Here is a 26,008-nt window from a genome sequence, read left to right as displayed (position 1 = left end):
AGGCCAACATTTTCACACTTGGTGCCTAGCTAAGGGTCTGATTTGCTGAGGACCTGAGCAGCTGCAGTTCCCACTAAGTTGGACCTTTGGGTGCTCAGCACCTCTGAAAATCAAAGTACTTGTGCATCTAAACTCAAGCACTCAGGTTTTTACATTTTGACCCAGGGCATTATCTGTGGATTGGGGATGTGTGTTCAAAGCAATAGCTACAGATGTGCAGTGTTTTATTTATCATCAGTAGAATTATTATTTAGTGGATTGACAAAAGTACAGTAAGGTAGAGGCTACCATAATCTTCCCTTGTGTATCATTCTTGTTGGCAGCAGTGGGAGTTGCCCATGGAGAATTACGTATGGCTCTGTCGACCCAATCCAGTACCCACTGAAGATAGTGGGAGTCTTTCCACTGACTCCCAAGGGGGTTGGATCAGGCCCTATGTGAGGAATGAAGCACTGTGTATAATGTGTCACAGACCACACCTCTCCCATTTACCTCCTCCATTAAGAACTGCGTCTTTTGCTTCTATGATAAACCATTTACTCGTTCCTGCAAATAAGGGTTAGGAGCATCCCAGGAGACAGATGAGGCAAAAATATTCATCAGAACAACATACCAAAGTTTATTGATTACTTCAAACAGAAGTTTCTGTAATGAAAAAGGGCAAGTTGCATTCATAAAAGGTAACATTCACATTCAATATCTGTTATATAAAGCAACACATGTATAAAATTGCATTTTAAGTGGGGAGGGGGGGAAAGTAAGTTTGCAGTCCCTTTTTTTTAAAAAAGAAGCTGAAAAATGTTTCTTCTCTTCAACTGTGTACAATTTACACCTTTTTATATGCTACCATATTTAAAAAAAAAATCCATAGCTGAGAAGTTGGATGAGGGGCACAACAGTGATATTAATTGTATCTTCCACTGGTAGGTAGGTATGCAAATTTGCATTTTAATTTGTATGTAATTCCTGACAATTTATACTATCCTCATACAAAGATTAGTTTATGAAAATGTTCACTAGTGCTTCGAGCAAGTCTAGTTACTTTTCTTAACTTTCTGTGTCACTAATCAGTGTGATTAATCTGCAGGGATTGTTAGACACACTAACCAGTTTCCTTCAAGATTTTCCACCTATAAGCTGCTACTGACCTTTTAGCTCATTACTGAAATGTGCCATAACAATACAACTTGTATTGTTTTATATGAACAACAATCTCGGTATTACTGTGTTACTGTCAAATTATTGCCATTCTGAGCTATTTAATCTTTGGCAGGACCTCAGCTGCAGGACCTCCCTAATTCCAGAATTAATTCTGTTCTCTTTTATACCACAGGTCCCCAAGAAGCAATAGATGTGGAGTTTGCTAGTTTTGAATCCGGAGGGTCATACATTTAGCTGGTGTACATCAGCATAGCTCTGCTGGAGTCTGTGGACCTACACCAATACACTAGCTACGGCTCTTGCTCAAGATAGCCAACCTGCATTTCCAACACTCTACAGCTGGTCTTCCAGGGGTCTGGTGTTAATTCCAGCCCATCCTTGTGGATCCTCACATCAGTTTTGGTTTCAGATGTACGTCTATAGTAAATGGTTCACTCTACACCAGTATTAATTATTTGGAGATGGAAAGAGAAAAATTTGGTTCCAATCAAGCTTATTCTTAAAATGCAGGATAGTTATTCCCCCCTTCCCCCTCTTTCAGTGCTCCTGAGAACAAGCCGCAATCCTGCTCTCGCTGAAGCCAAAAGGAAAAATTCAGCTGGCGTCAGCCAGAGCAGAATTGGATCCCAACAATGCAGAATGCTACATGAAACAAACCAGGAGGGAGGCGGTCCACGTCGGACTTGGAATGGTCTCAGATCATTGGAAGTCTGCCTTTCAGTGCCCACATTTTGAAGATTATGTAAACATACCAACAAACAGAACTGTGCGTTAAAGCAGAAAGCTCAGAGTTGGCGAACAGACTGTATTGTCAGTGTATCGGGCGGATGTGCCCCTCGTGCTCGAACGTGTAGGCACAACCTGTTAGTCATCAACACTGGTGACCAGACAAGAACTAAGGCTCCATTCTAGTCCCGTGCGACGAGCCAAAGGAAAAAGAGCCTTGGTTATAGGGACTATGAAGGGGAATGCAATCCCGCCCCTGTCCTCAGCAAGGAGGGGCTGAGCCATGGCCACTTTTGCCGTGAATGGGGCTGAGCACTCCCCTGTCCATGTTAGGTCTTAGGAGCTGTGGGGTTGGTTGTCCAACCCACGAGGCCTGCTCACATTTCCCCCCACCCCATGTTGAGTAGCATAGAGCACTCATGACCTGCAGGGGTGGCAAAAGCCTCTCGCATGCAGTTTCTGCTCTTTCCCCTTGCTTTCCATGAATGGCAGGCTTTGTGTGACTGCTTAGATATATATGAGGGTTTGCCTGCAATTACTGGGGGTGGGGGGAAGAGAACCCAATCCAGCTTCTCCTAAGAAAACATCCCGACTACTTCAGAGGCAGCAGAAGAGAGGCCAAGAGACTCAACATCCGGTCAGTGTTTTTAAAAACCAAGTCTATTACCAGGCATACAATCAGGTGCGTAGCTTTCTGATAACAGTAGTGCCAACTCCTTTACAGGTTTAGAGTTTCCAAAGTTTCTGAAGGGAGGGAATGGACAATTATTTTTTGCAAAATTCTTTTCTGTTGTTCATCGATATTTCATGGTGATGGGAATTTTCTGTCCAGCCCTAATTTCTAGTCTCTTTGTGCATGAGCAAAGCAAAGCCTAAAGGTAAAATTGTCAAAAGTGCCCAAGTGACTTGGGAGCCTAAGTCCCATTGACTTGCAATAAGACTTGGGAGCCCAAGAAAATGGGACTTACATACTTTGAAAATTTTTACCCCAAGTCTTTTTTTCCCGCTTTATATGGCACAGGGAAACCTGGGCCATACAGGATGATGGGGAAGTCAACCTGGTGGAAAAATATCATTCAAAAAATAAAATGCCAATTGCACTTAATCTCACTCAGTGTGCTCACTCGGGACTTTTTATAATCAAAGTAGTATTGTTTTCCTGCATAATAAAAAACAAACAGAAGTTGGTTGCCCAGCAATTTACCTTTATGCTGTGCACACATGGCATTAAATCAACATCTTAACCTGCAATTTTTTTAAAAAATCTGCTGATTTTAGAACCTAGTAAAATGTTACTCAGAGAACCAGATGCATTTATTCACTTATTTTTAAACTGACCTCCCTTTTTGTTGATGCAGATAATGAAGGTTGCAGATTTATCTGGTATTATTTGCAAGCACAATCAATGTCAATTTTCAGAGTAGCAGCCGTGTTAGTCTGTATTCACAAAAAGAAAAGGAGTACTTGTGGCACCTTAGAGACTAACAAATTTATTTGAGCATAAGCTTTCGTGAGATACAGCTCACTTCATCGGATGCATCGAAATGCATCCGATGAAGTGAGTTGTAGCTCACGAAAGCTTATGCTCAAATAAATTTGTTAGTCTCTAAGGTGCCACAAGTACTCCTTTTGTTTTTAATCAATGTCAATGGGTCACTTAAGGGCCTGGTTGTGACTACCATTCGGGTCTTTAAGGTGTCGAAACAACTGCAATTACATTCACAGAAGTGTGAGCATAACTACAGAGGCCCAGTTAAGCTTGGGCTGAAAACCTGCCACAACACAACTTTTATTTAAGATTCTTTCCTGACTAAGACTATTTTTTTTTATGAGTAATAAAGGAATTCTGTGTATTTTTAATACAGAAGGGGAGAGAGTTAGTTATTATGTCTTCCTCCTGTTCCAGAAACAAATCTGGTAACGTGGAAAAGAAGTCTTGCCACATGAAAACTCTTCAAATATTTTGATCAGCTCCTCAGAAATGTTCAGGCTGACACACACTTCTGCATTTTAATAAACAGAGAACATTTAACAGCTCTAACCCTGCTGTTCGCCACTGGACATTTCACGCCATCAACAGCTCAGTCCGTCAATATTTTCAAGTAGTTCTGCTGCGTGGATTTGAAAGCTGAACTTTTCTAACAATCACTTCCTGGCTTCAGCAGCTGGTGCACAGCTCTCACTAGCAGCCATGGGAGCTGTGCGAGACGACAGAACACGGTTCTAATTTCGGGTCCAACCCAACTTCCATGATGGGAGCCTTTCCAATGTCTTCCATGGGAGTTGGATAAGACTGTGATTAAGCAGAAAGGCTGTGCTACTTCTTTGGTCAGGCAAAAGAATAAGACTTTAGTGGCCATTCACTGCTATTGGATGAATCTGTAATGGAGGAACCTCCTTCTTTTCAGTGGGCATAAGGAGCATCCATGTGTCTCTAAAGTTACTATTGTTCCATTTTTATGGAATTCTAGACATCCTTTTCTCCACTCCCGATTCCATGGCCTTCTTATGTCCCAGACTTTTCCATTTTCAGACTTTGAAAAAATGAGGGCCGCAGCTGCTTACAATACATGTGTTATTTTAAAGGAGAACTGTGAGTTCAAACACACGGCTTGTCCTGTGGCACGACAAGGAGCAGTGTTTAAAGTTGTTGCATTTGAGGTACCCTGAGATGGTATTGTTGTGTCAAGTTAGTAACTGCATCTTCGATCTTCGTTTCAGAAATGTAACCATTCTCCATAGGTTTGTAGGACAATAGCATAGGCAGATTAAAGGGTACAGTCTGTGAAATTAGAAGGGAAAAGAAGGTTTACTTTAATCTTTACATTCCAAAAATCATAGTTGTGTTATTCTAGACAGCCAAGTATTAGAATTTGCTAGGAGAATAACAGGAATGATGATAAAAAGACAGTGATAAAATGCCAAACTGCATTCACAGTGAAGGGGAGAGAGTAGGGTGACAAATGAATTTGCATGGTTTTCAAAACGCTATATTAGGTCAAGGATTAACTTCTGACTTGCTCTCCCCTGGGATTCTCATATTAATTCAGTCCAACTGCACCTGGCACCACACTGCTTTGTGAAGGGAACTGATCACATCTGATCTGATGTTAATGCAGGCAAATATTTACCAAGAGAAATTCCTGTAATATAGGAAGGATGGGATCTTTCCCAACTAATAGCACTTGTAGACTAGGAGGAATTACCTCCCTTTTTTAAAGTTGATTTTTTTCCTTGCTGCTTCTGGTCTAACATTACATTTATTCAATCATTCTATGCACACACTTGCATAGAATGCATAGCTCCAGTCGAATAGGAGATGAAAGAGATTGATATCCATCAAGAGGTGTAGAATAAGGCGTGAAAAACTCACTGGCTAGTGTATGTGACCTGGAAATATATGCTTCCCAGATGGAAAAATTATTGCAGCATTTAACTACTGAAGAAGTGGGTAATTGCTCTGTGGGAAGATCCTCAGTCAGATCTGAGTAATCAGATGGCTGAAGCTGGCTACAGGCATAAATATTTGACATGCATGTAACACCCCTCTTCCATAAGATTTCCCCCAAAGTAAGCAGTGTGGAACACAATTTAACAACCACAATCTGCTGGGATTGGAAACTGGGCTTTCAAGTAGCCGACATCTTGTTAGCAGGATTCTTAGAGCAACCAACAATGCAAAATGTGAGGCTCAAATGATCAAGCCATCCTTTGGCTGCTAGGTGTCTGCAACACACTGGTGCTCTGATGGGATAGGGGCTACTGCAATATCAGGGTTGCCATCACTGCTTTGGTGCTCCTGCACTGCCCCCAGGTGAGTGGGGAGCGCAGACCTTCTGCAGAGGCTGTATGCCTCAGGTTGTCCACACAAAGATGGGCAAATTATTTGGAACAATGATGCCCTCAAATATCAAATGTTTTTCATGGATTGCTGAAAATGTGGAAACAGCCTGTTTTCACTAAGAATTTTTGGGGTGGAAATAAATGCGTTTTTCTGTGCCTCAAAACCATGATAACATTTAAAAACCTAGCCATCTCTAAAACAAAAATCGGGGTGGCAGAGAACTTCCCCAACTGGTGACACATTTCCTGCAAAATTCAGCCAAACACAGTGTGACTTTGCCCCACTCACCACTGCAGTTCAGAGAACACTCAGGGGTGCAATGGGATTCCAGCTGACTAGCAATGAGATCAGCAGACCTCCGGGCCTAGTACATGTGAAAACCCCACCCCAGAGCAGCCTACAGCTCTGTCAGAGGAGGTGAGCCATTTGCAGGTCTATTTATTTAATCTGTACACTGACCAGGCTGCGTGGTCTATCAAAATAGGGAAAAAATTAAAGACAGCAACCGAGCCAAATGAATCCGACTGCTTGAAAACAACAGCATGCAGCATCCCTAAGTACAGGAGGTTGTAGAACAAGGGTTCTCAAACTGGGGGTCAGTAGCAAGGTTACTACATGTGGGGTCGTGACCTGTCAACCTCCACCCCAAATCATGCTTTGCCTCCAGCATTTATAATGGTTAAATATATGTAAAAGTGTTTTTAATTTATATGGGGGGTTGCACTCAGAGGCTTGGTATGTGAAAGAGGTCACCAGTAAAAAAGTTTGAGAGCCACTGGTGTAGAACAATCATGGAGTTAAATGGAAGTGACATTTTTATTCTTAGGGCTCTGTTAATAAGGGCATTTATAAAGGGCGGCACCCTCCATTTTTAGCCCATTGATAGACTTATAGGTAAGCAATCTTTCATTCGGGACAAGACCCCCTCCTTCCTCAAAGTAAGTGTCCGAGCTGGTATTGAGAACAGCAATCCTTGTTTCAGTACAGAATAATTACACTAAGGAGCAGCAGGGTTAATACTTGGGAGTATGGACATCCAGACTAGCACAAATATTTACTAACAAAGACCAGTAAAAGTAGGCTTTTTAACCTGGAATCTATTTGCCTCAATGGCTCCCTTACTTGCAAATTTATATACAAATACCTTAGGAGGAACAAGAAGACATTTGTAGCAAGGCTGCAGCTTTGTGCTGGCACCTGGCACTGCCCGGCTATGTGACATTTCTAAGTGTGAATGAAATTTGGCACTTTTATCTATTTCTACAGCTAAAGGCATAGTGTGATTCTAAAACATGATAATTAAAAAGCCAAACATGTACTATAGTAATTATATGTCTACACACACACACACACACACACACACACAAGTGTGCTGTACATATAATCAAATACAGTACATGTTTAGATTCAATTCTGTTCACATACATTAACATTTCTTTCTCTAATTCTGACAGAAAAGCATGCACTTACAAAAAAAACAAACCCATAACTTTTAAATTGATCCAGATGCAATAATGGAATAATTTTAATCATTGGGATTTGGACATTTCATTACAAATACATGAGTATTAAAGTTTTATGATCACTGTTAATATAATTTACTGACAGTATGTTCAGTCTCAGTTGTCTCAATATTATTCAAATAAACTTGGCTTATGCCAATTATACTGTGCATTTTAATTACATACAGCAGGAGCTTAAAACTCTAAAGAATCTGTATACATCTACTGAGGTTCTAAAAAAAGTTGTGTAGATAGCTCCAAAGATTAAAATGTATGCCAAGCATTGCACCTTTATGTTTTGCAAAGACAGGTGCCCCACACCAACAACTGAGAGGATTATAAAAACTATATTTTAATTGATTTTTGGAACATTTGGTTAATCTGTGCCTTTAAAACCATCCCAATTCTTTTGGACAGGGTACCTGTTACTATACATTAGACTCATCTGAGAATGTTCTTAAAAGAAGAGGTCTGACAGAAGGTCTGGACGACAGTGAATCAGATTCCTTCCTATTGCTCAGTTTTTTCTGTAATAGTGAGGCAAAAATACTTAAAGCACATGAGAAATGTTCATCTACCCAGTGGTGTAACAAATAAAAGAAGTCTTATTGAATCATTCTGTAAGAAAACTTTAAGTTAAATAATCAAAAAGACTAACCCAAGACATGATTTATAAATGCCAAGATTATGAAATATTGGCCAAATTTTTCAAGTATGAGTGCCAAAGAGTAAGGCACCTTCGGTGAATATGAGTGGTGTGTGCCACAACTCTGAAGATCACCCCCGCTTATTTAGATGCCCAGTTTTGAGCATTGAAGTTTGGAAGTTTCTCTGAGAGGGAAAGAATCCATCACCCTCTGCATTCTTTTGGACACTGAGAAGTATGTGGCAAACACAGCAAGGTGAAAATGAAACCAACTAGGAACATGCATAAAATGCTCTGGTATCTTACCATCCCCATAGAGAGCAGCTGCAATTGAGAATTGCACTCAGCGTAACTGGTACAAAATCTTTGTTTATTTTGTCGAAACTTTATAGCTTTTACGAATAGCAAAATACATTCTTTTCTGTCATGTGAGTAAATATTGTTTTGTTAGCCAAAGGAATGTGTTCGAGAAGTTACCGCTAGCCTATGGAATTGGCCAAGTGCGAGATGGACTGTTTGCACACAAATCAAGTAACTGGGAGCACAATCAAAATAAAGTAGATTGTTGTTTCCATGTTTCGAAGAAAGCTTTATCTAACGCACTCAAATAGGCTCTACGGGGGAAAAGTGGGTATGTAAAGACAGGGAAAGATCCACAGTTATTTCTCACAACTCCATTGATTTCCATGGAGCTGCACCGGTTTACACTAGCTGACAATCTGGTCCAAAAGGCAGATTGTAAGTCCCCTGAGGCGTAACCTGTCTTATGTCTGTCTATCTGTCAAGCACCATGCACACCTATGGGTCATATTAAATAATAAGGATGCATGCAACAAGCACAGCTAAGTTGATGTGCAGCAAGTTGTTGCAAAGCTTTAAATAATGGGATAGCGACACCAAAGGGAAAGGGGTAGACAAAATACATTTAAATGAAAAGGTACCTTTAAAAAACCGTTTATTGCACAAGCAGATCTAAAAACCACAGGTTATCATGGTTATGCATTCGGAAAAGGAAAAAACAGCAGCACAAGCAAACTTGTACTGATTGAGAAAGGAAATCACCTTATTCATTCCAAGAAAAGCTGTGATTGCTGGAAGTTTGAGAGAGCATGAAGATAGTAGATGTTCCTGAGGAAGGAAGGCGTTTCGTTACCTAGTTCGCAACAGCACAAAAAGGTGGAAAATGGCAGCAGAGAGAGAGAAATGCAGAAACCAAAAGAAAACATGAATGCACTTTGCATTTCAAAACACTTGCACATAGAAGCATTGACAAATACAGGCCGAGTGAATAGCAGTGCACTGAAGAGAAACATTACAAAATGGGACCGCTCGAGGTGAAATCCCAGCCTCACTGAAGTCAAGGGCAAAAATCACATGGATTTTGAAGGGGTCAGGATTTCACCCACCATTTTTCAAAGGAGAGACAGGAGTCACTGCTCTTGCTATTCATATGCACTGGCTTTTGAAATCTTAGCCAGTACGTTGGAAGTTTAGGCACCTGAATAAGTGAATTTTCCACTGAAATCAGTGGAGGCTGTGGCTCCTCGACGCCTTTCAAAATCAGGCCACTTACTTAGGTATCTAATTACGGACTCAAGCATCTAATTTTAGACCCTCATGTCCAAAACTCTTGACTACAATTTAGTATTGCTACTTGAAACATAACATCTTGAAACCCTCATCTTGTCTTTTTTATGTATATACACATCGGGGTGGCCAAACTTACTAACCCTCCAAGCCACATAACGACAATCTTCAGAAATTCGAGAGCCGGCGCACAGCTACCGGGGCTCGAGGCTTCAGCCCCACTCCCGCTGAAGGAGGGAACGACCAAACTACTGTGTTGGATGGTAGGTGTCTTGCTTGCCTGTGTCAGCACAAGGGATGAAATCCTGTCCCCAGTGGGTACATCTACACTGCATATGCTAAGCTTGGGCCCTGACTCAGTTTGAGACAAAGCTCCCCTGCTGTCCACACCCAAATCAATCTGCTGTGGCTAGAACAGTGAGCAGTCAGAAGCCAGGTTCTATGACCTGGCTAGGGAACTGGGTCAGAGTCCAAGTCCCGGTGTGACCTGGGTCCAAGCCCTGTTATTTTGCAATGTGGACGCAAGTCAAGCTGCAGACCCAAGTCAGAAGGGCTGCATGGTGCCATATGGATGTGTTAGCACAGCTGTGAGACCTGGGTCCAGCAACTGTAAACCCAGGTTACAATGCAGTGTGGGTGTTAAAGCACAGGCTTGGATACAGCTAGTTCACAATCCCAGGTCCTGCAGTCCCAGGCTTAAAGTGCAGTGTAGACACACCCCAAAGAAGTCAACAACAGAACTCCCAATGACTTCAGACGGGTCAGGATTTCACCCTTGGTGAGGAAGTTCTAGCCAAATCAACTAGCAGCCTGGCCACAGCTTGGTCAAGGACGCACCTTTTACGCACAGACTAGCCCAGGGATTTTCAATGACTAACTTTTGGGACACAATGCAAAGCTGGAACAACCCCCCCCCCAAAAAAAATATCTACCCCAGAAGGAAATCTTGGCATCAGACTCCTGATCTACTAGCTGCTGTCACCTAAGTTCCTACAAGATCCAAATCCTGCTCCCCCTAAAGTCAATGGGATGAGGTTTTAGACCTGAGTGTCTTTTCAATCACCAGACTCATTATACCACATTTCTCCCACCTTGAGGAAACTTCCTCACCACCACTGCTGAGAGCAAACCATTCTTTTCCTTTGAAACTGGCTAGTCTAACTTCCTAGAAGTAATTCGGTTATATTTTTAGCATCTTAAACAAAAAACGAAAAAGAAAAGAAAAATTCTAACATGGTGACTCAAGGTCTTAAGAATTGGATGTCACCTACCACCCACCAAGCTGGTTAGCCTTCCTTATAAACTGAAGAGAACACAGGGTGAGGACAGATTTTTAAAGAAGAGTCAGATACTGGGTTTCTCATCTTCGTTCTGACCCATTAATGTTCTCAGAACCAATGTAATAAAGAGTTAAAAGGAAAACAAACACAGGCTGTTGAAACATGTCTGATAAACATAAAGATTCCAACAGTTTTCATTGCTTATAAAATTGAACACTAATAATTGGTTTCACAGATTTTGTTATTTCATCGGCACATGTATTGCACTATCAATATTGTGCCAAGGGAATCTAGCAAGTGTTTTAAGGAAACATCTTTAAGACTTTGATACTTTTATATCTAGTTAAATACCAATTTTTGGTCAAAATACAGAGACCAGAGAAAAAAATTACCCTGAAAGAAGTGCATAGAGCTTACAGTAAAGTCATACAGGATACCAGAGCACCATGAGAAAAATCTCTTCTTCCTAAACTTCAGTATTTGAAAGTAAATTTTACGATTTCATTGAATACAAATTCCAAAAAAACTCAGTGTCATTTAAAACATAAATGGTTACATTAACATTCTTTTACATTTCGGGTCACAAAATGACTGCTTATTAACCTACTGCTTAGAGATGTGCAAACAGAACGTTGAACCTAAATTGCTAATATACCCCCTCTGAAAATAAATACATGAGTTATGGGAAGAACACAGAATGACAGGCTAAAGTAGCTGAGCATTAGCAGGTGCCAGTAAAGGAGGAGGAGGAGGTGGTGGAGGAGGTGTAGAAGGACAGGGCTAAGAGCTCTGATGTGATGTTGCAGAGATGTTTTTAACAATTGCAGAAGCACATAGCAGGGAACATGAACTTTTCATTTTCATTAACATAGAATCATAGCACTGGAAGGGATCTCAAGAGGTCATCTAGTCCAGTCCTCTGCACTCATGACAGGACTAAGTATTATCTAGGCCATCCGTGATAGGTGTTTGTCTAACCTGCTCTTTAAAATCTCCAACGATGGAGGTTCCACAACCTCCCTAGGCAATTTATTCCAGTGCTTAACTACCCTGACAGTTAGGAAGTTTTTCCTAATGTCCAACCTAAATTTCCCTTGCTGCAATTTAAGCCCATTGCTTCTTGTCCTATCCTCAGAGGTTAAGAAAAACAATTTTTCTTCCTCCTCCTTGTAACAACCTTTTATGTACTTGAAAACTGTTATCATGTCCCCTTCTCAGTCTTCTCTTTTCCAAACTAAACAAACCAATTTTTTTCAATCTTCCCTCATAGGTCATGTTTTCTAGACCTTTGATCATTTTTGTTGCTCTTCTCTGGACTTTCTCCAATTTGTCGACATCTTTCCTGAAATGTAGCACTCAGAACTGGACACAATACTCCGGTTGAGGCCTAATCAGTGCGGAGTAGAGCGGAAGAATGACTTCTTGTGTCTTGCTTACAACACTCCAGCTAATACATCCCAAAATGATGTTTTGTTGTTTTTTTTTTTTTTGCTACAGTCTTACACTGTTGACTCATGTTTAGTTTTTGGTCCACTCTGACCCCCAGATCCCTTTCCACAGTACTCCTTCCTAGGCAGTCATTTCCCGTTTTGTATGTGTGCAACTGATTGTTCCTTCTTGCACCATCTTCCACGCACTTTCCCACAGCTGTGCTGGCTTTCAATGTTGGGGAAATAGGCAAAGATAAACTGGTGCTTTTCACCAACATTCAAAGACAGTTACTACCATTAAAGCTTGCAGCAGACAACTTCTATTTTACAAACAGCCCCTCCCACCACTCTTCCCCTTCTTTTAGCAGAATGAGACTGGCCTTCAGGAAAAACTGCATCATGCATGGGAAAACCCAGTGTCTTTCTTGAAGAGACAGCAGATAGTGATAAAAAAAGAGGACAGCCTGGTGGTTAGGGCTCTAGGCTGGGACTCCAGAAAACTGGGTCCCAGTTCCATCCAGAAATCCCAGGTCCACCACAAACTTCCTATGTGATCTCGGGACAAATCAATTAGCCATGTGTTTCAGTTCCCCAGCTGTAAAACAGGCCCTGGGGATCACAGTGGATGAGAAGCTGGATATAAGTCCACAGTGTGCCCTTGTTGCCAAGAAGGCCAACGGCATTTTGGGCTGTATTCGTTAGTAGGAGCATTGCCAGCAGATCGAGGGATGTGATTATTCGGCACTGGTGAGGCCACATCTGGAGAATTGTGTACAGTTTTGGTCCCCCCACTACAGAAAGGATGTGGACAAATTGGAGAGAGTCCGGTGGAGGGCAATGAAAATGATCAGGGGGCTAGAGCACATGACTTATGAGGAGAGGCTGAGGAAACTGGGGTTATTTAGTCTGCAGAAGAGAAGAGTGAGGGGGGATTTGACAGCTGCTTTCAACTACCTGAAAGGGGATTCCAAAGAGGATGGTGCTAGGCTGTTCTCAGTGGCAGATGGTGGCAATGGTGGCAGATGACACTTTAATGGTGGCAGATGACAGAACACGGAGCAATGGTCTCAAGTTGCAGTGGGGGAGGTCTAGGTTAGATATTAGGAAACATTATTTCACTAGGAGGGTGGTGAAGCACTGGAATGGATTACCTAGGGAGGTGGTGGAATCTCCTTCCTTAGAGGTTTTTAAGGCCCGGCTTGACAAAGCCCTGGCTGGGATGATTTAGTTGGGGTTGGACCTGCTTTGAGCAGGGGATTGAACTAGATGACCTCCTGAGGTCTCTTCCAACTCTAATCTTTTATGATTCTATGTACTGCTTCCCTACCTCACAGGATAATAAAGGCATAAATTGTTGTGAGGTTTCCCAATACTGTGGTAACAGGGACTGTGGGGCAAGGCTATTTTTGACTGTATTTGAACTAGATGTCAAGTCCCTTGCAAATTCACTGTGAAAATTTAGCAACTCAGGTGCAAAATCCACTTTTCCATCCTTAAAATAAGAATGAGGAAGATAATGAAAAAAACGAAAGATATCTTACCCATCAAAAAAATCATTAATCCCCCCAAAAGCAAAATCCCTAAGAACTCCCCCTAGATGATTGATCAGGTCACATTTGCAAGTTTTGAAAGTCAATTAAGACTTGTAATGAGGACGGAGCAGTGAAACTGAGTAGAATTAAGTCCAATGTGATTTGCAAGATATACTTTCTAGAAGGAGAAGCAGTTGCACTTTACACAGACCGTCGAATGCTGACTGAAAAGGCACTGCTGATGCGTCTGCTTCCGCAGACCGGGGCAATGCTTCTGGTTAACACTTTTGGACCTTTTTTTGGCACATGAAGGAGTGACACAATGAGAGGCAGGGAGCCTCTCACTAGGAGCAAATGGTGCATTGTTACCCTGAAGTCTCTCAGGTGTTTAGAAGAACGGACGCACCTCTTCCAAAAAAGGAAAGTATTGTGGTATATTCTCTCATTCCTTACCTGATGGTTTTTCCTTTTCGCATTTTTAAAAACTACTAGAAGAATCTCTGGGAAAAGGCTGATAAAGATAAGGAGAACTATGGCCAGCCAGGCTGAGACGGACGTCACCATATGAGCAAATACAAAATACATTCGTTGCTGCTTCAAGAAAGGCCTGAAAAAGAAGGGATACAAACAGGCTCAGACAATACAATCAGCCACCGCAGTTTTCCAGCGAGGTGAGATTCAAATGAAGACTAGCACTTTCACGGGACACATTTTCATATGGAGGAGGAAGGGGGATGTTTGAATGTGTAAAGAGGGCAGCGCTTGTGCCTGCAAAGATCCCCGTTGCTGCTGCTTTTATATTACTCTCTCTTCTAATTCTCATCTGGTTACTCTGCAATCTACTGAAGCTGCTCTAAAAGCAAGTGGTAGCTCCCTCCTAGCAAAGGCTTGGAGCTTCTTTTCCAATGTCATCCTCCAAGCCAGACACTGTTTGTCACAGTCACTCTCCAGCTCCATCCTTGAATTCTCTCCTGATTCTTCTCCTCTTACTTCTACATCAGCATCAGCAGCTCCTCCTCTGCTCTGCTGTGTGTCTCTCAGACTGTCAGCTTTTGCCCCTACTTGATGTAGTTTCAATCACCATTATCCATGCTGAGGGCTCCTGAATCTTCCTCGCTATTCAGTCTCCCACCTCTGACAGTCCCATACCTCCTGCTGGCCACCCTGTGTGGACCCACAGCTTCCCCCTCCTCTTCTCAATCATAGGCAGACGCGTCTCTGCCCTCCCTGGAACGTGATGTTTTAGGGCTTGTCTACACAAACACTGAGTCCGTGGCAAGCTGGGGTTTGAATCTGCTCCCGCACTTCAACTGCCTATGTAGACCCTGCTGATGCACATTAAAAGTTCATTCGTGCCCTTTGATCTAATCCTCTTCGTAAGAAAAGCAGATAAAAGCTCAGTAATAAAGTGTTATTGCGCATTGCTGGTATGGGGTAGATTCACAGCCCAGCTTGCCATGAACTAAACCTTTGGGTAGACGAGCCCGTATTCAAATTCTTTTCTCTGCTCCATTCAGACAGGCCACCTAACCTAACCTTTTATTCATGAATTTCAGCATAATGAGACAGCTGGTAAGATTACAGACAGACAAACATCTGTTTAACATCTTAGAGTCCAGAGCAAACGATGCCCGTGGCCCTGATTAAAGCTAGTTTAGTTACCTGAGCTTGTTTATTAGCAGACAGAGACTGCAAAATGGACCCAGCACCTACTGGCTTGTGGGCAAAGCCTACAACTCAGGGTGCTGTCCCTACCAAATAAAGAAATACAATGGCTGAGTGCTGTTTATTGCAGGGGGACTCAATCTGTAACATATTAAATAGAAAGTTGCCTAACAAGTTTAGTTTACTCTGGTTCACCTGCTTTTGTTAGACCCGTTGGGTAAAATCCTGGCCCCACTACAGTCAATGGGAGACAGGCCTGTCTCTTCCTGGCTTCATTCCACGTTTTCCCCCTTACAAAGTATCCCAGAGTATCAATTCCTGCATTATTTCCATTGTCTGCTTCCTCTGTTCTCTTTCCTCCTCTACTAGCATCTTTCCCACAGTGTGTGCTTCCACTACATTTTCTCTCTCTCTCCCTCCATGTCACCCATCCACCCACACAGCATTTGAAATATTTACCAGGACAAATTAAGGTGATGGCCTTAACATCCAAGAATATCCCAAGGTAAGAAACCAAACCCCCCTTCTTCACCAAAGCTTTTGGATTCACGCCAACGTGTAGTTTGTTTGCAAACTCCATCTTTTGTAGACCCCAGCGAATAGGTGTCTGATCAATCCAAACTCTTCTGGCCTCTGGAAGGGGAAGGCCCCATCCCTACCTCATTACACATGACCCACAGCTCCCTGGTTGCTGCTCAAGTAATAGTGGTCTCCACTAACCTACCTACTAGCTTTCCCTAAAGAGTAGGGAAATTAACTGGGTCTCTTAAGTGACCCTGTTTCCCACAGGGAACTCACAGTAGCAGCAGTGAAAACTGACAAGATTCAGCATCAATTTCCACTTGGTTACAGCATGGCAAAGCCATGAGCAGCAGCAGCATTAGAATGGTCTGTCTGAAGACTGAGGAAGACAGCTCTGCATCATATTGCATGTGAAAGGTTATGTTTACAGCCAAGGGGCTAGAAACTCCATTTTTGTTTTTAAAGGTAAGCTTTGCTTCTGTACAGGTTGATAGAAAGCTGTTCCAAACAAATACTATCATCAAAAGCAAGTGGCTTTTACAAGCTCTGCTAATACACAGTGAGAGTTCCTTGACTTATCTCAAAGGATAATGAATCACTAATTCCACCACCACAAAAACAAAACAGAAAACAAAAAAAAATCCCCAGCAGTTAGGTATTACTGCAGTTGCCATGAAACAAAAAATAAGACAGTTTCACATTTGGAAACCATCATCTAAAGATGTTCATTAGCAGACGTACCAACTTTAAGCTCAGTCTGCTTCTTGGTGATTTTCTTCCATGCAGTTTGCACTATTTGCTGTATATTAATCAGCATCTGATGCTAAAACTATTTACTGATTTTAGGGATCTACCATTTTAGATTAACAACATTTCCCACCCACAATCACTGGATTCCTGCAGTCCCATCACACCCATGAATTCGGCCATCTCTTTCACACAGTGCAAGCACTGCACATTCACCTAAAGACAAAACAAAAAAAAAATCACTGAAAGAAGAAAGATACTTGCCAAATGATTCCTCCCCAAAAGAACGAGAAAAAGACATAAAAGGCTAAGGAGCCCCAAATCACAAAGTGGTTCATCCAGGTCCAGAATCGAGTATCTAACGCTAGCTATATAGGTGAAAACAACAAATGGAATAGTAGTTAGTTACAAAGTGTATCTCCAGTGCCATTTATATCACAAATTTTCTTCACATGCAGTAGGGAGTCTCTTTCCATTCATATAGATGTCTAAATTCACTAGTCAATTGTCTCTTAGCAAAGGTTCACCAATGAAAAAACTTGACTTGAACATTGGCACAACATCAACAAAAGACCCTCCCTGATGAGCTTTAAGTCATCACTGAAAGGCTTCACTGAAAAAGCCTGACACCACTCAATACTCCATCTGGGAAATGACTGTGTTGTAAGTATATTCTTCCCACATGCACCTTGTGCTCTTCTGAACAGTGGGTCAGACCTTTTGTAAGGTCTTTGGTGAAGGAGCTGCATCTTCTAATGATGCCTGGGAATTCTGTGGGGAACAAACCGGGGGCCGATGGATGTAACAACATGATGCTCTCTTGCTTGAGGTAATGGACCGGCAGGCCATAGCAGACTCAAACCTCAAACCGTAATCTAACCACTACAAGGGGACAAAGACTGACCCTTTGCCAATGCAGGCTGTACATAGCACACAGTTCACTGCACCTTGGATCCTTGATAAAGACTTTGGGTTCTACTGCAATACAAATGATTAAATTATTATGATTTGGCAAGTGTATTTTTATGACAGCTCCAACTCATTGAAAAATACTGGAGCCAAGACTGGGTAAAGAAAATTTTTCTGTTGTATCTCTTTCCTTTCCTGAGCTGAAAACTCCAGAGGTGAAAGTAGGGAAGAAAAGGCAATAGAACAAATTCACAAGCACGAGGGGAGAGAACAAACCCACACACGAAAAATCTAGATGAGACTATAAATTGCGTGAGATACATTGTACAGTAAAGAAATGATGGACATTTTAAATATACATAAGAATTGAAGATCCAAAACCTTAAGGAAATAAATGTCACTGGTACATTATAGCATAAAGTGTATAATTTTACACTGCCAAACACACAAATTTATTTCCGCTATAATCTTTCAATGACATATTGAAAATAAAGGAAAGTTCTAACCTTCAGAGTGACGGTGAACACTAATATAGTGAAAACAATAGTTCCAAACGTCCAGTTCCCAAAAACCTGAAAAACACATTAAATTGCCACATGTATCTCTTTGTCTTGTTGGAAAAACAAAACAAACTACATAATTAATAACAAGAGTGGGTTAAATTCAATGGAGTGACTTATTTTAGAATCAACTATACAAAGTTATGCGCCACCATATGCTCTTGTAAAGCTAGCTGCCCATTACAATATTCCTATGCCATGCAGTACCATACAAACAATTAACTTGTTGTGACAGTAACAAAATAGTCTACCGACAGCCATGTTTATCAAGAATGTAAGTCACTTGGACCACCTGTATTTAGGTGATTTACTCAGTTTGTGCTTTCTTATAATATGGAACCCATAACAGTAGCCGCACTTTTTGTGTAACTTTGTTCCATTTGCTGAACATACGGATTGATATTTTCAAACTAGAATATTCTGAGTTTGCTTGTTTGCAGATACTAGTGACTACACACAACAAAGAAAAGCAGATATTGCATATATATCCAAACGATGGCAATGAATGGGACAGATGCTTACCACAGGCTGTCAAGATCTGAATGCATACATTAAAACAGAAAGTGAAATGCAAAAGTTTTAAAAAATGCAAAAAAAATAAAGTTAATAGGAGCGAAAAAGGATTCAATCAAACATACATGGATATTCTGATTAATTGCTGGTAGCAGTCCCTACAGTCCTAAATAGTTACAAAACAAGACATACCAACTTAGCTCGTTTTCAGAGAGTCACACAGATTCAGCCTCTCAAATCATTTACATAGCATACTAGCGCAAAACAAATTAATTTGAACAGAACAAGAATGATAAAAGAAAGTCACCCTTGATGTACGTAAGGGTGTTGCAAGTACAGTACACTGGGTAAACTGTGTTATAAAATAAAACTTATAAAACTTTTCCCAACATTCTATGCATACATGTTTTAGATCTACATGAAATCAACCCATAATCCAATAGCTTCTCTCAGAATATCAACTTTCGAAAGAGCTCATTTGGCAAGATTAAGTTTCACTACAAACCAGAAGGTTTGAAGTTGACGGGCCTCATCCTGCACACAGAACTCCCCCTAGAAGTTTTGTGCCAAGTCTAAGGTAGGAGATGGTCTCATGGGTTTGACTGCAATCACACTTGTATATGGGGTTGTTGTACCTAGACAGCATGACCATTTCTAAATTGTTTACATGGCAAGCTGGAAGAGGCTTCACATACAGAGAATAAAAAAAATAATCTTCCAGATTTGGTTTACAGATCTAAATTATTCCTGTTCTACTAAGGGAACTCTTGAATACATCATAAGACAAGACTCCAGACACATTTCACTGACTGATACATACACATACTATACAACGTGTACAGAAACACACACACTCTAATATACTCAACGGATTTATTTTTATTTTTTTACCTTTCCATTATCTTCTAATGATGAATTTTGAAAAAGAAAGTAAACTCCAAAGAAAAACACAAGTCCTTCAAAGGCGCCCAGAAAGGTCCAGTATAAGAAAGGCTTCCACTGTAACATGGCATTATCGGAAATTTTCCTGTCAAGAAACAGAGTGACATGAAAAATCACTTTCACTTGTTCAGTCTTTCCACTGACTTCAGTGGCGGTTGAATCAGGCCCTTCATTTTGGTGGCGAGATTTGTGTGACACAAAGGTAAGTGTCTCACTCTTGGGAGAGAGCACAAACTACATGAGAAAGCTTTGACTGCGGTGACTGAGCATATTAATGCATTTCCCCCCTTTCACTTCTAGAGAAGTCACTTCAAGCCCTGATGCAGTCCAAAAACTGACGATAGTGGGTTGCGCTATTATTCTATTCCCATGTTACAAAACTACTACAACTTAGCACCTGTACATTTCAGCAGCTGAATTTTAAAAGAGGGCAGTAATAAAGGAGTAATTGACATGACCAAATGAATTGCTAGCCTCGCCATTTGCTCCTGCCTAATCTACATTTTTCAGAAGGTAAATTTCCTCAAGTTCAGAAATATTAATCCTAGATATTGTGGAGCTAGTGCCTTTCCTTTGTTAAGGAAAATGCTCGGGCTGACAGTAACCTGCTGAACTGTATGCAAAATGTACATGAACATGGGGGATTTTGTTGGGACTGGGTTAATTTAGATACAAGATCTAGCACTTAAAACAACAGTAGTTACAGGGCTCTGGGACATCTTCACAGAGGGCTCTGCTATGTTGTTGTAGAAATGAGCTCCCTCTGGTGGAATATCTCAGTGTACCGTTTCTTCTGTTCCTTCTTGTCCATTTCCAAAGGATCCCAGAACAATGCACATATATTAGAGAAATGAGAGATTCCAAGCACTGCAGGCTTTGATTACTGCCACCTATAAGTAACAGTTGCTGGATAGATAAAAGCAGGTTCTCCCAAAATCTCTAGGAAATATACACCCCCCCATTCAAGGGAAGCTTTTATAGTCTTATTATTATTATTATTATTATTGCTGGGATTTGGAGGGTTAGCTGGAGCTAGAAAAAAAAACAAAAATCCAGCATGTAAGTGAAAGAACAGCAACTTCCCCACCCCCCTTCCCTTATAACTAAAAATGTATTACTTCAATTTCCAGCAGGCTGGATTCTGCAAACAGCTGTGACACTGAACTATAATTATCATTTATAACACAGAGGCTTACTTAAGTCCAATTATGATGTGGCAAAGGCAATGCAATAATAAGCCAAAAGAGGAAGACGTTCTGTAATTTGTGTTTCTGAGAGAAAGTCATTTCGTAATGGAGCTAAAACTTGGGGTCAGGAAAATCATCAGAGCTTCTTTCCTGCACGTTTTATTTTGTCTTTGCATTGATGTCCTGTAGCACTTTTTCATTCACAGGATTTTAATAAAAAGAAAAGGAGTACTTGTGGCACCTTAGAGACTAACAAATATAGTGGCTCAAAATTAAAGCTCTGCAGAGCAGCCACTCGGCATTGTCTACAGCAGTTGCACTGCAGTCACTTTGTAGTCAGCCACACAGGCAAAGTCACGAGGATTCAAATTAGAGCCAGCTTCTTGTAAAATTTATTTGTTTTTCTTAGGGCTCGCCTCCCTTTGTATTCTCACCATTCCCTAGCCAGTCAGGTGAGTGCATTTGCTACACAGTATTCAGCAAGGGTCTAAAAACATGTCATGATGTTTTGCCAAATGGAAGGAGGGTAGCAGAGGACATTTGCCAATCAGACATATGAGCACCTATTTCAAAAGCAGGCAAAGTCCATTGCATACGCTTCCTTTTTGAGATCTAAGGCAGATTACGTTCTGACTCCACATGAGTGCCTGGTGAATAGCGATAGCTGGCTCCTGTCGCTCCAGGTCGCTGCTACCATGACAGATGCCAGCCATACAGCTTGGTGCACTTTCCTGTCCTGCATTAATACCACAGTGATAGACAGTTTAAGAACCCGAACAGAAAAGAACGGCGCAACCCTGAATTTGTTTCACTACTGGTGCTCTAAATGCAGATGATAATTTCTACAGTTTACTTGTGGGCATGGGCAACAGGAAAACTGGGATCAGTTGTGTGCTGACAGTATGTTAATAAGAGAGTCTGAGAAAAAAGTGCCTCCTTTAGCCAGCGATAAAGGGATTGTGACAGGTGTGTGTGCACACCAGCGGCTGGTGGAGAGGAAGGGGAGGGAGAAAGAAAGAGAGAAGATTGGAAAATCTATGCATTTGGTCTCCCATGAAAAACCATAGGCTCTCTGATAGTCTTTACTAAGGAAGGTGGCAACCCCCCAGAAAAGAAAGACTTCTATTAACCAGCACTTTTCTCTAGCAATGTTTATACTTTGTTCCTGAAAGCTATTGTGGGAATAAAAGTCTTTGGCATTTAGCACCTGAAGTGCGGATTAAGGCCTTGTTGGGGGAAATGTAGGGAGACGTGGGGAGGACTGGGAATAAATTAACACCAAGTAAGAATCTAGCTCCCTACATGCCAGGCTTTCAGAAATATGCATCTCTTTGTGAGTGAGTGCATCTCTTCTCTCCTCATTTTGACATGCCTTCCGCACTCCCATCACCTGCTCGCATGTCACTGGCTGACTCAGGAATAATACCCATTTTGTACAAGACACAACAGTAGAGGGGCATGCTCCCTAATTTCCCTTTCCCACGGAAAGTGAAATTGCAGTCATAGCACTGCACACCTTTGCACCGATACAGCAATGAGCTTCTGCCTTTTTTAAATGGATTGGAGAATGCTACAGTGAATAAGGGCCTCTTCAAAATGACTACAAATAAGCCATAGGACCTCAGAGTAACACGCTAGTTCCAAGACTCAACTCAAGCGACAGAAGGACCTGAGCCTTTTTGGTACTCTTCCGTTCCCTCCTGCCACTTCACAGATCTGGAGATCAACAGTGTCAAATGCTGCAAAATTAATCTTACTAACAAGCCTTAAGCTCTGCTAGAAAGTTAATGGCAAGAGCATGCTGGGAACTTGCAAAATCCTTTGTTACTTACATATACAATCTTGGATCTGAGGTCAGAGTTTCAATGTTTATATGCTGCTCCAGTAGACTGTAGGCCAGGATAGGTAGTGATGTGAAGCAGATGTTGTACATTGTAAGGTAAGCAGCATCATACAGAGGCTTAAAAACAGCAGAAGGGAGTGAATAATATTAACAAAAATGTCCCCCTTTACTTTAAAAACTTTCCACTAAAAAGAGAAAAAGCTTTCCTGTTCTTACCCTCCACACACACAGGACAGTTCATATTCTTGTCAAAGCAACAAACAAATGACTAATTTAGCCCAATTCATGCTTGAAGGCAACAGAGTTAAAGGCAAGTTGTATTTGCCTTTACCGCTGTTACAGTTTAATGACAAAAGTCCTGTTTCTGCCCCAACTGAAGTCAAAAGGCAAATTCCCAGCAAGCTTGATGGCTGCTGGATCCAGCCCAGTGATACTTTCAGATTCCAAACTTAAAATGAGGTTCCTTCTGTTAATCAAACATTCCCCTGCAGTCTCATTCTTCACCTTTAATATGGGAGCTGGAAGGTCTAGTATAAAAGCAACTCGAAAAGAAGTCTAAGACTGATGTGGCCGTCATTCTGAGTATTACCAAGAAGCAGGGATTTCAAAAAGACAGTGGCTGAATTTGTATCAATGTAATACAGTCTTTCAGCCACTTTCATTATGTTCCCAGTCTTTTTGCTCAGGTTCAATGAGGGCCACTGGAAAGTTGAGCTTGAGCGCATACATGGGAGGCTTTGTCACTGAAGCACGCCTTTTCAGGTTGTAATTAAAGAGCAGTTGAGCCGATGGGATTAACAAATTAAAGTGGCCTGGTTAAAATCTTGGACTCATTGTTTTAGGAGTGCAGCATGGGAAGGTAGGAGGCAAAGTGATTTTAGAGCAGCCACTTCCTACCTTGTCAACAGCTGCTCTCTTGTTTGGATTCTAATTAATACAGCTGAGACCTCCTAAACCATTTTAACAAACACACATGTTCTGTCCTCGGCACCTGCTCTCGGAAAGATTCCTTGTTAGACAGAGACTACAACCAAGAAAAGCCTCTTTTTGTTTCAATGGAAGTCATTTTCCAATTGCCTGAATGGTTTTGCTTTTCCTTCTGATTGCTCCTGGGGCAACCCAGAGACAACAAACAAAATGCACAAATGAGCACAGGAACCCAAAACTGTTGTTCCAAAACCCTTTTTGTTTTTTATGTTGGTCACATCATCCCACCTGTCACAAAAGTTCTACACAGCTGGGCAAAACGTTCTACACAGCTGAGGTACTCATTTGGACTAGGTCGAATACAGGTTCATTATTTTATTTGGGACTAGATCCTCAACGGGTTCATTATTTTAAAGCTTATTGTTAAAAAAATAAGCTCCTCTACCTAGTTCTGTAAGAGACATTTTTAGTACAAGGAGATACAACACTGTGGCTTTGTTCTTTTATAAAATAGAGGAAGTGATGTCAACATGAGTTAACAGCGAGACTTTCTAAAAACGTTCTCTTGTTACTTTTGGAAAATGCCCACCTGTGCATGGTTGGAAAAAAGAGAAAGAATAGTTCGGAAATTCTTTTTTAAACAAAAAGTTATACCTCAAATATTTAATGTTCCAAATCTGCTGCTTAGCAATTAGATTACAGTTTCCATTAAGTGGCATCTTTGATAAAGTTAGTTGGAGAGCACACAGAATAACAAAACCAAATCTCAACTATGGAATTTCACTTTGACAGTTTAGAGTGTGTTTTTATCAACTTGTTATTGGAACATACCTGTTGCGAGAATCCACAGAAGAACTGGTATAAAAATTGTGGTAAAATGAAGCAAAGGTTCTAGAAAAATTAGAGACAGATTTTAGTAGAGAAGCATCTTGTGTTCTTAAGAGCTGTTTGATTTTTAAATATAAATCTGAATTATGCTTCACATTTACTGTATTATCATATAGAAAACATTTAAGGCTAAAAATTTGGCTATGAGACATGAAGCTAATACTACTTGGATTGTAAACTCTTTGGACCATCTCTTTGTTGCTATGGAAAGACAAACAATACAGCTTTAATATTTACAGTGGGCACTGGAACAAGCCCTACAGCAGAAGATTAACACACAAATTGTGTACAACCCTTACCTGTAAAACATATATTACTAACTATACCACTAATGATATTTTTTTTAAAGCTACAAAGAAAAATGAACTACAAAAAAGTACTACAAAACAAACTTTAGTGGACTTTGTCAATTTGTCAGGAAAAATGCCTGAATAGTGTTCAATGACACAAGCTTTGTTAGCTGAATGTAAATCCTTACCTTATAGAAAAAATACTGTACAAGGTGTGCTATTCTCACGTAATATAAATGCCCATGTGCTAGTAGCAATTTTCTTAAATGTTTAAACCTTGGAACAGCATAGTCACTGTTTCTTGCTGCCTGACGACCTTCTTTGCCTTTTATACCTGAATGACACAAATATAGTGAGCGATTTACAGGGTGCTGGAATTTAGATTCAGACCAGCCACTTGATTTGCCAACATAGTTTAACCTTCCAAACTACAATTAATATATAAAAAAAGACTTGCCGATTTCATAATGTTTGTATGAAGGAAGCACTTGTCACCTCCCCAAGGATTCCAATGGGCTCGGCAGACTGCCATTCAAAACAACAGTGTCATTCTGGGGTGGAGATCACCACACAGGTGAACTAGGAAGTAAAATCCTAACACTCCAAGGGATCATTACTGTCCTTCACAACAATAAGGTCTTTTATTTTGAAGTTCTTATCCAGCAGGCCCTAACAAAATAAACTGCAAGGAATGGAGTTTATCAGACGGTTACAGAGCGGGAGTTGAGTTTTGCCTCCATCCTTGCCAGCATTTAAACACGTAGTTCTATGCATTCTAGTTATTTCACTGCAGATACTTAGAATACTATGCCTTCCCCCTTATATAGCTGAGCTCGAAACAGCTGATTTTGTTCAATTGACAGGTACATTTAGTGAGGAGGTCATTTCAATGGCCAGGAAGGATGACCCCATCTTTTCTCTTCCATCCTTCCTGTCTCAGTGACAGTCAAGTTCTCTAATGTTTCTACTACCTCTGGCAGCATTGGAGAAAATCTCAGATTGATTCCAACATGAGATCAATCATTGGAAATCAATCTTTGGAAAGTAGATTTTGATCCACTGTGAATTACAACCAGCTGTAAGCAGCAAAACAGCATACCAACGAATTTACGAACATCCAGTTAAAGAATATAGGCCAATTTCAGCCCAGCTGGGCTAATCAGGTGCTAATCCAATTAAGTTTTCAGGCCCCAAACTAGCAATGATGAGAAGAGTAGAGAAAGTTATACATTTGGTTCAACCTGGTGCCCAGTCCTGTTTCTATTGCCATCAATAACAAATCTCCATTGATTTCAAAAGGGGAACAG

The 26,008-nt window shown here is 41.0% G+C and overlaps 1 protein-coding gene across 4 annotated transcripts in view; it reads right to left on the bottom strand.

The window, feature by feature from the left end:
* Nucleotides 1–598: 598 nt before the first annotated feature.
* ATP11C (ATPase phospholipid transporting 11C) overlaps nucleotides 599–26,008 on the bottom strand; it is a 123,243-nt gene continuing 97,833 nt past the window's right edge. For 2 of the 4 annotated variants that reach the window (XR_006274016.1, XR_006274017.1), the window contains exons 22-30: nucleotides 24,890–25,035; nucleotides 24,355–24,414; nucleotides 22,586–22,713; nucleotides 19,516–19,651; nucleotides 18,058–18,123; nucleotides 16,907–17,010; nucleotides 14,162–14,315; nucleotides 3,532–4,669; nucleotides 599–3,294 (exon numbers count right to left, since the gene is read on the bottom strand). Coding sequence is in view for 2 of the 4 variants with exons in the window: in XM_038415503.2 (XP_038271431.1) it covers nucleotides 7,662–7,760; nucleotides 14,162–14,315; nucleotides 16,907–17,010; nucleotides 18,058–18,123; nucleotides 19,516–19,651; nucleotides 22,586–22,713; nucleotides 24,355–24,414; nucleotides 24,890–25,035 (893 nt within the window). In the remaining 2 variants the exon portion in view is untranslated. Of the gene's footprint in view, nucleotides 3,295–3,531; nucleotides 4,670–7,655; nucleotides 7,761–8,941; nucleotides 9,033–14,161; nucleotides 14,316–16,906; nucleotides 17,011–18,057; nucleotides 18,124–19,515; nucleotides 19,652–22,585; nucleotides 22,714–24,354; nucleotides 24,415–24,889; nucleotides 25,036–26,008 lie in introns of those variants that run through there. The other 2 variants (XM_038415504.2, XM_038415503.2) reach the window with 2 other exon arrangements.

The sequence above is a fragment of the Dermochelys coriacea genome, chromosome 9, assembly GCF_009764565.3.
Source record: "Dermochelys coriacea isolate rDerCor1 chromosome 9, rDerCor1.pri.v4, whole genome shotgun sequence".
Lineage (NCBI taxonomy): Eukaryota > Metazoa > Chordata > Testudines > Dermochelyidae > Dermochelys > Dermochelys coriacea.
The sequence above is the reverse complement of the archived record's forward strand: the minus strand, read 5'-3'. Positions and strand labels throughout refer to the sequence as shown.